The 13757-nt window shown below is 42.5% G+C and overlaps 1 protein-coding gene across 1 annotated transcript in view; it reads left to right on the top strand.

Moving 5' to 3' along the window:
• Positions 1-12594: 12594 nt before the first annotated feature.
• SLX4IP (SLX4 interacting protein) overlaps positions 12595-13757 on the top strand; it is a gene marked incomplete at both ends in the record, with an annotated part of 51134 nt that continues 49971 nt past the window's right edge. The window contains 2 exons of the mRNA XM_080930959.1: positions 12595-12609; positions 13390-13479. Coding sequence (XP_080787085.1) covers positions 12595-12609; positions 13390-13479 — 105 coding nt within the window. The remainder of the gene's footprint in view (positions 12610-13389; positions 13480-13757) is intronic.

Below are 13757 nucleotides of genomic sequence, written 5' to 3' on the forward strand. Positions count from 1 at the left end.
TGTGTTGGAGATAATCTGCACTGTCAAGCTTCATCAGTAGGTGCCAATGTAAGATATACAAAACCTGATGGGTGGTTCCGTAAGTTGAGGACTTAAGGATGGGGTAAAGTGTCCTGTTAAGGGACAGTGCAGAATTAATCAGAAATAATTTAGCAGCTTCCCCACCACCACCACCACCACCACCACCAAGGAAAAATATTTAGCCTTTCTGTCAGTTAAATTAGAAACAGACACTATAGAACTTGATTTCATGACACTAATTCTCTACCAGCTGTGTGAAGGCAGAGGCCATGGGGGAAGGATAGGAGCAGGGTTACAGGAAGAGTGGGTGTGGCCTAGGAAAAGCAGGAGGTGGCTCTGCACAGGCATTGACCATGGAGGATCCTCAGAAAGTTCCGGATGTTTTTGAAATCATAATCTGTCCTTAATTTCCAGAGGTCTCAGGTCAGAGTTCATCACTCATCTTCTTTCCCTGTTGGAAAGACACACAGATGGATCATTTTCCCATGTCTCCAGGTGTCCTACTCAGTGAACCTGCAGAGAACAAGCAGTGTTAGATTAGAATCCATGTGGCAATGCCAGGACAACATGCTAAAGGAAGGAAGGAAGGAAGGAAGGAAGGAAGGAAGGAAGGAAGGAAGGAAGGAAGGAAAAAACAGCCAGTGAAACATCTCTAGCAATGAGTGGTGGGGTCTTACAGATGATGCTAATCCAGGGACAGAAACCACTGTCTTAGGTCACTGATTGTCAGAGTGTGGCCCCCAGGTACATCAAGGTTACCTGGAATCTTGTTAGAAGTTCAAATTCTCAATTCCCCCTCCCCCTCCAGGGTAAGCCTTAGCAATCTTCTGTGAATGTCACACACTGAAGCTCGGGGAACACTATTTTTGATCAGGCCCTGAGAATAGCAAGCATCTTACAGCAGATTTTATAACCATTATTCCAAAGGCAGTGATAGAGTCTTCAGAGTTCAGTGGCCTCAGGAGACTCTTCACTCACTGCGAGGAGGATGCCTGGGAGATGTAAGTTTCCACTGAGAACCTTTATAAGGTTTAATTGCTAATGTGTAGGTGGCAGCTGATCCTGAGTTGTCCCTCCCACTCAGCTCAGCTAAGCATTCAACCTCTCTCAATATTCTTAATTAATGATCTACAGCTTCTGAAGCCATTTCATCAGGGGTCTCATGTCCCAGCACGTTTCCTCTGTGAGCATCTCTTGAAGGTGTTGTTCCCAGCAGTCAATTAGAAAAGGAAAGTGGAGGTGGCTCCCAACAGGTCCTGTGACCATTTAACTATCTCTTTATTCCTCTTTGTAATTCTCTAAAAATGGGCCAGAGGAGGAAAAATTCATTTCTGACCTACAGCCCTGGCCTTGTTTGTCTAACACAGGCTTGTCCCATTTGGATTTCAGTTTCCTGCCTTAGGCAGGAATTGATTGAAAATTCCCTTTGAACTCTTGATCCCTTTGTGGATAGTTACAAGATTGTTTCTCTAGCTGGGAGAAGGTGAACACCGAGAGGGAACTCAGCCCCATACGTAAAGGTCATTCCCACCAACACCAGAAGATTAGACAGGGACTGTGCTCGTTTTAAGTCATTTTTGAATTCTGTGTTCTCGTTTGATAAAGCAGAGCCCGGGTGAAAGATGATGAGAGCTTAATCTTCTTAATCCTCTAAGTAACACTTAGAATACTTTTTATTGCTTATCTTCTGTTACAAGGAAAATACCTTTAAAACTTTCATTGGATCTAACACCTTCCTTGGTAAATTTCATAGAAATTTCCCAGGTTAGTCCCTCTCATTCCCTCACAGACAGTGTTGAGGAAGGTTCTGGAATTCCCTATGGGATGGGAATCCCCTTGTATCACTGGGCACTTCCTATTTCAAGGTCCTGACGCTGTTTGCTCTTTGTGGCTTCAGTCTCTCACTAAAATATTGCAACCAGGCGTTTTGAGCAAGTAGTCACTTTAGGAGTGTAATTATACATTCCATTGGCTTGCCAATAACTATATGCAGGTTTTGAAATTAATGAATAATTACTAATTAATCAATCTCATTTGTCCTTACTTCACATGTGACTCAAGATAGCACAGGTAAAGAATACCTTATTATCCTACAAAACTACTTGACTGTTGGTCCATTTATTGTTTTACTCTCATTGAGATACTAGTAAAAATAATGTCACTTGCTAACTCTTCTGTATTTTTAACAATTTATATGATGTAGTTACTGCTTGTTAACACTTTACTTTCTACATTGTCTTATTGACAAGAGTAGGCATTATTTCTCCCTGTTGCAGTAAATATTAAAAAATGGAAAGGCTTATCTCTTTATTGACCCCCGTGGCCTCACTCTGCAGGTGCCACTTCTAGTATGGAGCCGTGCACAGGGACTCTGTTGGTCTGTCTAAGTGGCCCCCACGGTCTCACATGGTCCCTAAGACTCCCTTCTCAGGTGGTTTACTCCACCTGCCCCACTGCCTCAGTCCCAGGTGTTTCTTTACCCCAAATTCCAACACAAACACAACTCTAAGGCCCAATAGCTTTTCATACAGGTTTATATATTCAATTCTCAATCCACAAACCAATAAGATTACGCAATAAGATTATATCAAATAGACAAAGATACAAACTGCCCTTCTATATGAGATATTAGACCTGTATCTTAAATGCTCATAGCTATTTAACACCAGTAAAGCCCACCTGGATCCAGTTCATGCTTCTGTACCACCATCTTGGAGCCTCTCTCTCTGTCTTCCCCTGTCCTCTGACCTCTGACCCTCTCTCTCCACCTCCTTTACCTTGCCCAATCACTGCCTCAAGCCTTTATTTTACTAATTAAAATGAGAAGGTTCTGATGAAATCTGAGTAAGTGATTAGGCTGCACTTCTTGGGGAAGTGGAATTAACATTAAAATATGAATAGTTGTAGGACTAAGTACAGCTCCCGATTTAACAGATGAGATTTTGAATCAAACAGTCTTGGGAACTGACATATATAGAAAACATGCTTGCAGAGTTAAATCTTCCCTTAGGAGATATATAGATACATTCTCTGATTCCTGAGGTCATTAAACCCACATCTTCGGGAGACACTTTAGAAACGTAAAAGCCAGTAGCCACTGGCGCACTCCTGGATGCTCCAAGTGGCTGATATAAATGTAGCAAGGCAGTCATCCTTGTGTGGTTATCACTTCTCACAGATAAAAACTTGTGTTCTGCAGTGGCATTGTGATGATTCATTTCTTCATCAGGGGGTTGGTGTCCATAAAATTTGACCTTTTGGGTTGGGTGGTGAGGTTACTTCCTTTGGCAGATCACTTCCTGTCCGTGAATCCCTTCTGGTGGACAAGTCTTCACATGGTGAACACAGCTATCTCCTTAGATCTGTTCTGCTCTGACTACTTCTCTAGCCTTAAGGTCAGAAAGAACTAGAAGGGAACATCTGTCTACCTTTAAAGGCCTTGTGTTTTACTTTATTCTATTTTCTTGGACATCCTTAGGACACAATTTTAAGTATTGCTGCTGCCTTGTGGTCACTTTTGCTTGACTATATGATAGATTCTTTCACTTTGAAAATGCATAAAATTAAGCACCTAGTATGTAAAATCCCATCCATCCTAAATGCTACTTATTCTGACTGTTAATGCTAAAGTAGCCTAATAGGAATGTCCTTGATGGCCACAGAATTATACTACCACTAATAACTGACTTGACTTAGAATGCCACTGTGCTGAGCCTCTTAGATCTTGTAGAGCTAAATATTCTCCTTAGCATATAAAAAAGGTCTGTCTTTATGAAAACACTAACTAGTTAGATTGGCCTTATCCCTCCAAGTCATATGATACTATTTTTAAGATTCCCCACTTCACAAGATCTAGCTTTTGCTACCTGGGATATTCAATTATCGATTTGTTAGCATCATTCACATATTTTATGAGCTTGTTAAGTTTGATGTATTGGTTTCTTCCACCATATTGACAAAGGTGGGAAAAAAGGAAAGAAAAGTAGAACAATTCTGGAACCTAGGAACAAATCTTCAAATTCACATGCAAGATGTGTGGGTGTACCAACTGACCTTTGTGGCTTTGGTTGTTTAATGACTATAAATCCATCCAGTTGTTTTATTGCTCTGGGTAATTTGTTTGAATTCACTGAGACCTTTTGCACATTCTTAAATTCATTTTGTCTGTATATATTGAGCTCCTATCCTCAGCCAGATCCTTTAAAATGTAGAATGTTAGGGCAGATTTGATGTGGAATATGAGAAAAAGAGACACATCCAAAAAAAAAAAAAAAAAAATCCCAAGTTTCTGGCCTGGACAGTTGCCATTTGCCAAGCCAGCTCAACTAAACTTGGTGGGAGCAGATTCCAGAATAAACTATGGACAGTATCATTTTAAGTCTGTTACATTGTTTGCTAAATATCTCAGTGAAAATGGGTTCTTCAATTGGAAATTGCAACTGGAGTTGCAAGAAGTCCAAGTCAAGAATTAAAAAAAAAAAAAAAAAAAAAAAAAATAGATGTCATCCATCAGCTTGTGAACTACACAATGTGTGAAACTTGAGATGTCAGTGTATATGATGCTCAGATATACCCAAGGAATGGGCTGTCAAGTCTTCCCTACTTACAAGGTCACTGTAATGTGGACAAGCTAGGGAAGAACACTAAGAAAGAAAGCCAGGAAAGCAGGCTTCTGGTGTTCCATATACCAGGACAGGACAGGGCAGAAAACTATTTTGCTAGGTGACCATTGCACTGGTCAGTAATAGGCATGTTGCTATTAGTAATATATTGTGGAGGACTTAGGAAATAGGAAATCACAACTCCTGACTGGCATTTCTGTGTGCTTTGACTCCACTTTCTACCATTTACGGCAGTCTAGAAACCCTTCAAGGAAGAAAATGAAGTTTGATCTTAGTAATAGGTCTTTTCTTCCTGAGCTCTCCTAAGGACATGCCATTACACCCATCAGTTCCTCACGCAGTGCTACCGCCAGCACTCTCCAGTGCCCACCGAGACTCCATCCTGTGCCTGGAACAGACTCTTTGAGCCTGGGCACCCACACTTAAATAATTCAAGCACTGTTACAGAATCTTACTGCTTGGTGTTTATCCTCTTTCATTCCATTTCCAGTCTTTCCTTACCAGTCCTTTCTTCTTGTCAGCCGTGACCCAACCTTTTTGCTTTCCATCACCATCTTTATCAACCTACTTCAGAGGAAGGTGCCATGGTTGGTTGGTTTCATGTTAGTATGAAAAACATGGGAGCGAAGCAGAAGTGAGTTTTTAAGATCCTCAGCAGAGCACTATTTCACCTGTCCTTCTCACCCTTGGCTCTATGCCACAGTTGGCCTCCAGAGAGGGCTTTTTTTTTTAAGACAATAATTCATACTAACAAAAGGATCTATTGTTTTCATAATCATAACAAAATTGTGGTGTCTAAAGGAGTTTTGAGTTGTATATTCTAGTGAGCCCCACCTTCTATTGCATTCCATGTTGAGACTTGATCAGATCCTTCCTATATCATACTGAAAATGCTGTGAGCAGTCCTCTAACATCCAGAGGGATGTACTTTCATAAACTAAAGCAGCCATGAGAATCACCTATAGGCTTGTAAAACACAGGGTTTTACACTCATCCTGGAAACTTGTAAGAGATCCCTATTTACAACTTAAACTAGCTACAGAAAATGCTGGTACTTTGAGAATCAGGGGTCAAGACTAGAGGCTGTTATGATAAATACCCTTCAGGTTCCACACACAGAGACAAAGGAAGAGTATGGCAAGGTCAGAGATGGACATGCCACTTGCCTCTTTGGGGCCTCTCCACCTCTGTAGACCTTGAGCCCTGCAGGAATATGAACCTCTTATATACACAGTGTGTGGGGAGTCTTTATTCTAAGGCTGTGTCTCAGTTTGCAGCCACACAATTAGATTCTTTCTTTCTCTGTACAGGTAACACGTAATATCAACCAAACAAACCCTCCAGAGCTCCCAGGGACTAAAACACCAACCAATGAGCACACATTGAGAGACCTATGGCTCCAGTTGCATACATAGCTAAAGATAGCAGTGTCAGGCATCAGTGTGAGAAGAGGCCTTTGGTCCAGTGAAGGCTCATTTACCCAGGGTAGGGGAATGCCAAGGTGCTGAGGTGAGAGAGGGTGGTTTAGAGTGGGAGCACCTTCATGGAAGCAAGGGGAGGGGGATCGGAGTAGGGAGAAAAGGGGGTCATAACATTTAAAATGTAAATACAAAGAATTTCCAATAAAAATGATACAAAAAGTGAGAAAGTAGCTCGTTGGCTTCAACTAAGTGTGTATTACTGCCTATTTCTGTGCCTAAGTGAGTGTGCTTGTAAACTGACCTCAGTCTGTAGTTTTCTTCTGTGGAAAGGCTGTAAGAGAAGGGGAGGTGGTCCCTCCTAAAGCTCATTTCCTCTAGTGATGCTTTTACTCATTTAACAAACACCCTTCTTTGCCACCTATGTGTCATACTCAATACTGGGAATTGACAACTCAGGGAACCCTGAAGGCATGAAGGCAGGCGTGACTTTATGCAGGCAGGCCCCTGAGTGAGACAGATGTGTCAGTCACATGTTTGCTGCCTGTAGGGAGCTTCAGAGCAGAAGCAGGAAGAAGTGCTGTGGTTTAGTTTAGTCCTTGGGGGTGGGGGTGAGTGCTGAAATGCCATAGGGAACATAGGGAAGAGTGTTGTGTGCAGAGATCTCTTCCTTGACCATCTCCTGCCGGTTAGATGATTTCTAGCCTTGTGGTTGGTGTTTTACATTGTGTAAATTTTTGTTATGTGTTTGTATGGACCATGATGAAATGATTGGAAAGACAATCATATTTTGTGTGTTTTTGTGGTGACATTTACTTATAGAAGGAAGAGCATTATGTATACAGGTAGGAACAAGTATGTAGACAGCCATGGAGGTAGAATCTAGAAGGAGTCCTCTATTTCACATACAGGAAAACTGATACCTGAGGGGTCCCTTACCCTCAGGATGGCCTTCCCTTCTGTCTTTGTGCACTCCAGTTTGAAAACGTCTGCCTGGCTCTGGTGTCCACTGCCTGCCATGATCCTCTCTTCTGCCTTGAAGAACTTTCCAGCTTGCCTGTCCTCTTGCTCCCCCTGTCTTTCAGGGTTCCTTTGTAACCCGAGGCTTCCTGCCCAGTTAGCATCCTGTGGGTCTGCATTATGAGGCTTGAGCACATAGAACTATAGGGGCCACTTTCTCAGAATGCTGTGGTTGGTTTTTCCCCATGGCTTGCTGTTTCACGGAATTCACTGAGTGGTCATTTCCCAGGCAGGGCTTTTTTCTCTGCTGCCTCTGGTCACTGGATGAACAGTGTGGAGGTTGAGCACCATGAGGTTGTGCCCCTCTGTTGATGAGGGCTCAGACAATGTGGAAACCCTTCTATATCTGTGCTCTGTGTTGAGTTTCACACTGATACAAGCGACCATCTTCACTTTTATGTTATACGTTTATAAAGACAGAAGGCAAGGTCTCTCTGAAGACCCAAAGAGCACAGCATAAAGTTAAGCCTCTGGAGGTGAAATAACAGCATGTGTGTCAGCCATTGACTTTATAGTCTGGTAGACCCAGGGTCTTTGCATTTTAAATTTTGAAAAACAAAACTTTTGCCACCGTTGATGATGGCTTTTATCAGTACAGAATAAGGAGAGAGGAAGGTATTAGTTCATCGGGGCACTGGGATGAATAGCTATTGCCTCGTTTCTGGAAAAGGGTTTTGAGCCTTGCTGATGTGCCTAAACTTAAGTGCATTTTTGTTTGGTTATATGTTCTTTCTTTCTGTCACTGAATATGAAGCATATTCATGGGCTGATAGAGTGCTAATCACAGGGGTGTAGAGTCGACCCTGGTGTGGGCCCATTTCTGCTGGCACTCATGTTCTAGCAGGGAGGTCTCCACAGACCAGTCATTTAATGCAGAAGTCTATGAGCACTTTAAGAATGTGTCTAATTCAGAGGAGGAAGATAAATGCTTCAGAAAAACTGTCTAGAGCTTGCTGTGCACCTGTTGGGTTTGGAGGATGGTGACCCTACCAAGCAGTAGGAAACAGCAGTGGGGCCTAAGGAATGGTCCAGATTAGCTAGAGTAGGATTGCTTTGTTGGTGACATTACAGGTTCATGTGGGACACCACTAGGAAAGGCTCTGATAGTCTATAGTCTGGTAGTGGGGATGGGAGAAGCATCGGAACAGGACTGAACGGATGTCTTAACTCATTAAAAACCACGGCTTACAAGATGAAGTGACCTATGCCAGAAGGTTAGGGAAAGGCAGGTGTTGGGTTATCTCTCAGGGTGCTGGTAGGGTTAGGGTTATTCTCCTTTCACCCTCACCCTAGAGGGTACACACTCTAGGGTGCACATTCGCCTGTGCATGTACGACCGAGTGGATGGGCTGTGTATCTGTAGAGGACTGAGAAATTAAGCTATGCTACAGACCTGGTGTGAAGAGGTTTACTCAGGAGGGGAGAGGAGTGAGGGCCTGGGAAAGGGGTAGGAGCAGACATGTAGACAGCAGACAGACAGTGGATCTGTGATGGCAGAGAGAGGGGCAGAGAGGACAAAGAGGAAACAGAGGACACAGCTGAGGTGGTGGGTGGGTTCTTTTGCTGACTTCACACACCTGGCGCACCTGGTGGCAGCAGGTGATGAGGTAAGCAATTGCAAGGTCCCTGGGGGCAGGCTACAGGAGTCACCTGTAGGTTAACATTCCTCTGAGTTATAGCACTAATGTTATAAGATATAGTTGTGGGGAGAGATATCATCTTTGTGGGCCCCAGCCAAGGTGCACCCCTGAGAAAGTATGCCATGCAACAGATCTGGTGTAAAGGTGGTGTACTGGGGAGGGAAGGGGAGTGAGGGCCTGGAAAAGGTGATGGAGGCAGGCAGGCGAACACGTAGATAGACAGACAGCAGGAAGATGAGAGCAGGGGTCAGGGAGGGGCCGCACGTGTGCAGAGAACGGAGAGGATGCTGGGAACAGACAGAAAGAGCAGCTGAGTGGAGGGTGGGTCCTTTTGTGTGCAGCACACACCTGATGTTCACCTGGCAGTGGTAGTTTGTGACATAGTAATTGGTAGGTAGGTCCCTGAGGGCAGCCCAGTGGAATCCCCTGCACACTAGCATTCCTCCCTGACTGTGTGAAGCTATTTCTCCAAGCCCTTGGAATTCCTTCTTGGATGACCCACTCTGCTTGAGGAAGAAGCTTCCCATGTTTGCTCTCTTGAAGAGAGCTGGAGGTTTTTATTCTGAGAGTAGAAACAAGCTCCTAATTAAGGCTAAGGAGGAAGGGAGGCTTGCCTCCTGCTGTGCTTAGAGGGTTAGTTTGTTCACCTTGGTTTACTCTTGGGAGAAAGAAGCAGAGCCTTGAGAACAGAGAACTTGAGGAGGCACAATGGTCCTGATTAGTGCAGATTATCCAAGCTCCTGCTACAGAGAAGCAAGGCCTTCAGGTTGCCCAGAGAGAACCACAGCCTGAGAAGCTTAGAAAGTTCTCTCCTACATTGCCAGTATAAGAATTGATGCTTTATTTTTTCCAAAAAAAAAAAAAAAAAAAAAAAAAAAAAGGAAAAGAAAACAAATTAATCTATAACCAAGCATAGACCAGGGTGTGAGAAAACTCCAGATTGAATCTTGTGTTCTGTTGGACTTAGATGGGAAAGTGAAAGCTTGATTTTTGGCCAAGTTCTTGTAAATATAGTCCTCCTTTTATTATATCTGTAGGCTTTAAAGTGCAGTGGTATTAGCAGTGTTTGTGCCCATTAGAAATCACAGCTCTTTGTGTGCTATGATTTTAAACAATAGTATTAATTTAACTTAATATTATGGCTAATATTAAAGGACATCAATGTAGGCACCAGAACCCATATCCTAAAGTGCCTTCTAGGCCTTCAGGCTGTCTGCTCTGGCTTCTCACTCAGCCCCACCCTTGCCTTGCTCATCACTCTTTCAGCCCAGAAATCTGCTCATCCCATGTCTCCCTCTTGGGAAGATGAGCCCAGTTGTCACTGTAATTCCAATACAAACATTATTGCTGGATGACTTGAGGAAGACAGAGACCTCAGGTTTCTTGAATCCAATACCCAATGGAACAGAAACCACTTAACATCCTATTGAAGAACACCATGCGTGGAAAGCATAGTACAAGAAAACAGAGATCTGAGAACATCACAGGTGTTCTTCCATTTCTTTAGTTGCCATTGTCACTGGGCCCATTAGATATGAGCCCGTGCCTGCAAAACATGTGTGCGTTATTACTATATCACAAACGTGGGTTGCTTTTTAAGATTTTGATAAATATACTCAAGTAGAATCAACTTTCTCTATTATATCCAGTATATTATATTGTATGTATTGAAAATGTATTCTGGGCACATTTTATAAGATTCTCAGTTGGCTAAAGAAAGATTCACACGGCACACAAAATGTTAATATCCCCCAGCTAAGATCTTGTAGTTGTGGCATATGACCTCCACCTGGTGGCAGCATCCTCCTTAAGGGTTTGATCTATAATCAACAATCAAGTACAAATTCTAAACATCCATGGATGTGGCCTTCAAACATTGTTTTGCTGCAGCCCACAGAAACATCAGCCTTTCATCAGAACTCATACACAGACTTACATTTTGCAAAACAATGCTCAATTTTCGTATCTGATACGAAATTTTTAATATTCTCTTGGATTTCTTTAATTACAAAACAACTCTGGAGCTGGAGAGGTGGCTCAGTGGTTAAGACCACTGACTGCTTTTCCAGAGGTCCTGAGTTCAATTCCCAGCAACCACATGGTGGCTCACAACCATCTGTAATGAGATCTGATACCCTCTTCTGGTGTGTCTGAAGAGAGCAACAGTGTACTCAGATACATTAAATAAATAAAACTTTTTTAAAAAGCATCTGATTGGGCAATAGTGTCACATACCTCTAATCCCAGCTCTTGGGAGGAAGAGACAGGGGAGTATCTTTGAGTTTGAGGCCAATCTGGTCTACATAGTTAGTTTTGGAACAGCCAAAGATACACATAAAAACCCTTTTCTCAAAAACCATAAAATAATAATAATAACATTTTTGATGCATCAAACTAATGTGCAGTCAGGCAGCCACAATACACTGGTCTTCTAAGTGGCTATATAATATACACACAGTTTCAGATATCATACTTACATTTTAAAATTATATATTAGTGATCAGTAATCCATACATGGTGAGAAGAACCACTTTTATATGTAGAACCGAGGTCCCTTTTAGGACCCTGCATCTTCCTGTCATTTGGCTTCTCCTTATGCCACTCGGGCACTGCCCTGCCACTTTCTTCATACATGACCCTAGCTGTTGAAAAAGCTGTCACGGAGCCATACGTTAGGTGTCCATTGGACTGTCCTCTTTAGTTCTTTCTCATTTGGGGATGAGTCTGTTGGCTATGCCAAAATTTTGATTAATGTTATTCCATTGTGTGTCTACAATACTAGTTTACTCTCAAGATGGCCTTGTTGCCCTAATGGCCTCTTTGGCCTAGTCAGTAAGTTCATGGCTTGCTGTCGAAAGCTGGCAAACCATTTGCCAAAGTGGTTGACCTCAGTTGCATTCTCAATAGTGTGTGAGCTTGGGCTGCTCCATTTCATTCCTGCCATTAGGTAGGTTGTTGGTCTTCAAACTTGAAGACCTGATCCATTCTGTAGCTGTGACTGTTAATTAGGAACTGAGTTTCCCTGGCAACAGTGAAGTGCAGCCACATATTTCAGCTTAGATTAAAAAATTCTATCACCTTGTGGAAGTTGTTTATGTATTCTCGATATCAGTCTTACATGTCAGACATGTGCAATTATAAATGTATTTTATCTAATCTGTGGCAAATGTGTCATTTCACTGATGGTACTGCTGATGAGCAGAAGTTTTGTTGATTGTTGATGTCCAGTTTAATCGACAATTTTTCCTTCAATGTTTTACATTTCCTGGATCATATGTATGAAATCTTTTCCTGCTCCGGTGATAAAAATAATGCTGTCTTAGTTTTTATGCTTAAGTTTGTAATCTATCTCAAATTAAATGTTGTACCTGGTAATAAGATGCCAGTTCAGTTTCATTTTCTTCCTGTTTGTGGCTGACGTTCTAGCACCATTTGTTGAATGCGTTTTCCCCTTGTTTTCATGAGAGCTTACAAGGGAAATTAAAGGCTTCCCTAGTGAGAGGTGGGTAAAAGTGACTTTCCTATCAGGGTCTCTTTGACATCCTGGACCTATAATCTTTGCCTGTTCTTTTCTTTCCAAAGTGTTGCTCACTCTTATCTTGGAAGTCTCAGAAATGACTCCTGACATGTGAAAGTTTCTAAGCCTACAGCCTCTGTGTGCGTGTGCACACTCCCCTGCATACACTCCTACAAGCTGCCCTGCATGGACCCTGCATGTGTTCCTGCATGAGGCCAATGTCTTATTCCATTTTTGTATTGAACCTGGAGCTCGCCATTTCCCTTTGGCTGACTGGCTGGTAAGCATCCGGATCAGCACTGAGTCTCGAGGTCTTACCAGGGATATTTGTGCTTCTGCACCAGGCACTGGGAGCCATGTCCACAGCCTGGGTACAGCGACTCATGAGGCCAGTAACCTGCTGACCAGTAAGAGACACATTAGCTACACGGGGCTGTCAAGTTTACTTAAAATAAAATGAAAATGTCGACTTTAAATCATGGCAGCCATATTTTGAGGACCTAGCTGGCTGTGATACTGTACTATACGGCATACAATATTTTCATTTTTTTCCCCTCTTAACATAAGAAAGGAGGCTTTGAAAATGTATAGCATGTTTAAAGAAAAATGTTCTCAGTTTTGGTAACTGGCATCCAACTTCTCCCCCTCTTCTCTCTGGTTCTTTCTGTTTTCTTGAGTATTTATTGCTATCCCCTGCTCTTTGTGCAACTAATTCTTCTATTTAAAAAAGGCAGTACCTCATATAGACTCTTTAGTACTGACGAGGAAGGCTCTTCACACAATGATTATTTTCTGGAGTCTGCCTAGTACTACCTAGTACTGCCTAGTACTGCCTAGTACTACCTAGTTCATCTTCTCTCGGTGTTTGACAGACTTCCAGCTACTGTGGAGATGCCTGGTCGTCCCCTTTCAAGGTGTGGTCTAGAAATAGTTATTTTTGTCATTTTTACCCTAATTAAGCTCACATTTCTTAACATTTCCACTATAATTATAAACTTGTGAACACTAGAAGCCATGCTGAGGTTCATCCCAAGGGTAGTGTTGTTGTCTTTCTCCTGTGTGTGCACTTTGTGACATCCTGTGTAGTTGTGTGCTGGGCATGGCCTGCAGACACATGCTACATTGATAAATACTCACCTCTTCTCTTTCAGTGTGGGAACTTTGCAGTCCTGGTGGATCTCCATATGTTGCCCCAAGGTTCAAACAACAGTTCCAGTTGGTTTTCTGAACAGAAGAAAGAGGTACAAAACATTTTTATCTTTAAACAGTGTTTTTTGTACTATCGGCTAGAAAAAATGTCAGCTATTCTGTTTGAGGGAAAAAAAGTGATTGTTAAGTACTCACTGAAACACAGGAGTGTGTCTGGAAACAAGCATGCATATGTGCCTGCTCATGCTCTTCAGAAACTGACACAGTGTGTGTGTGTGTGTGTGTGTGTGTGTGTGTTTGTGTGTGTGTGTGTGAGTGTGGTGTTAGGGATTAGTCTAGGGCTTTTATATACTTAGTAGGCACCTCACAT

The sequence above is a fragment of the Micromys minutus genome (genome assembly GCF_963924665.1).
Source record: "Micromys minutus genome assembly, chromosome: 17".
Taxonomy (NCBI): Eukaryota; Metazoa; Chordata; class Mammalia; order Rodentia; family Muridae; genus Micromys; species Micromys minutus.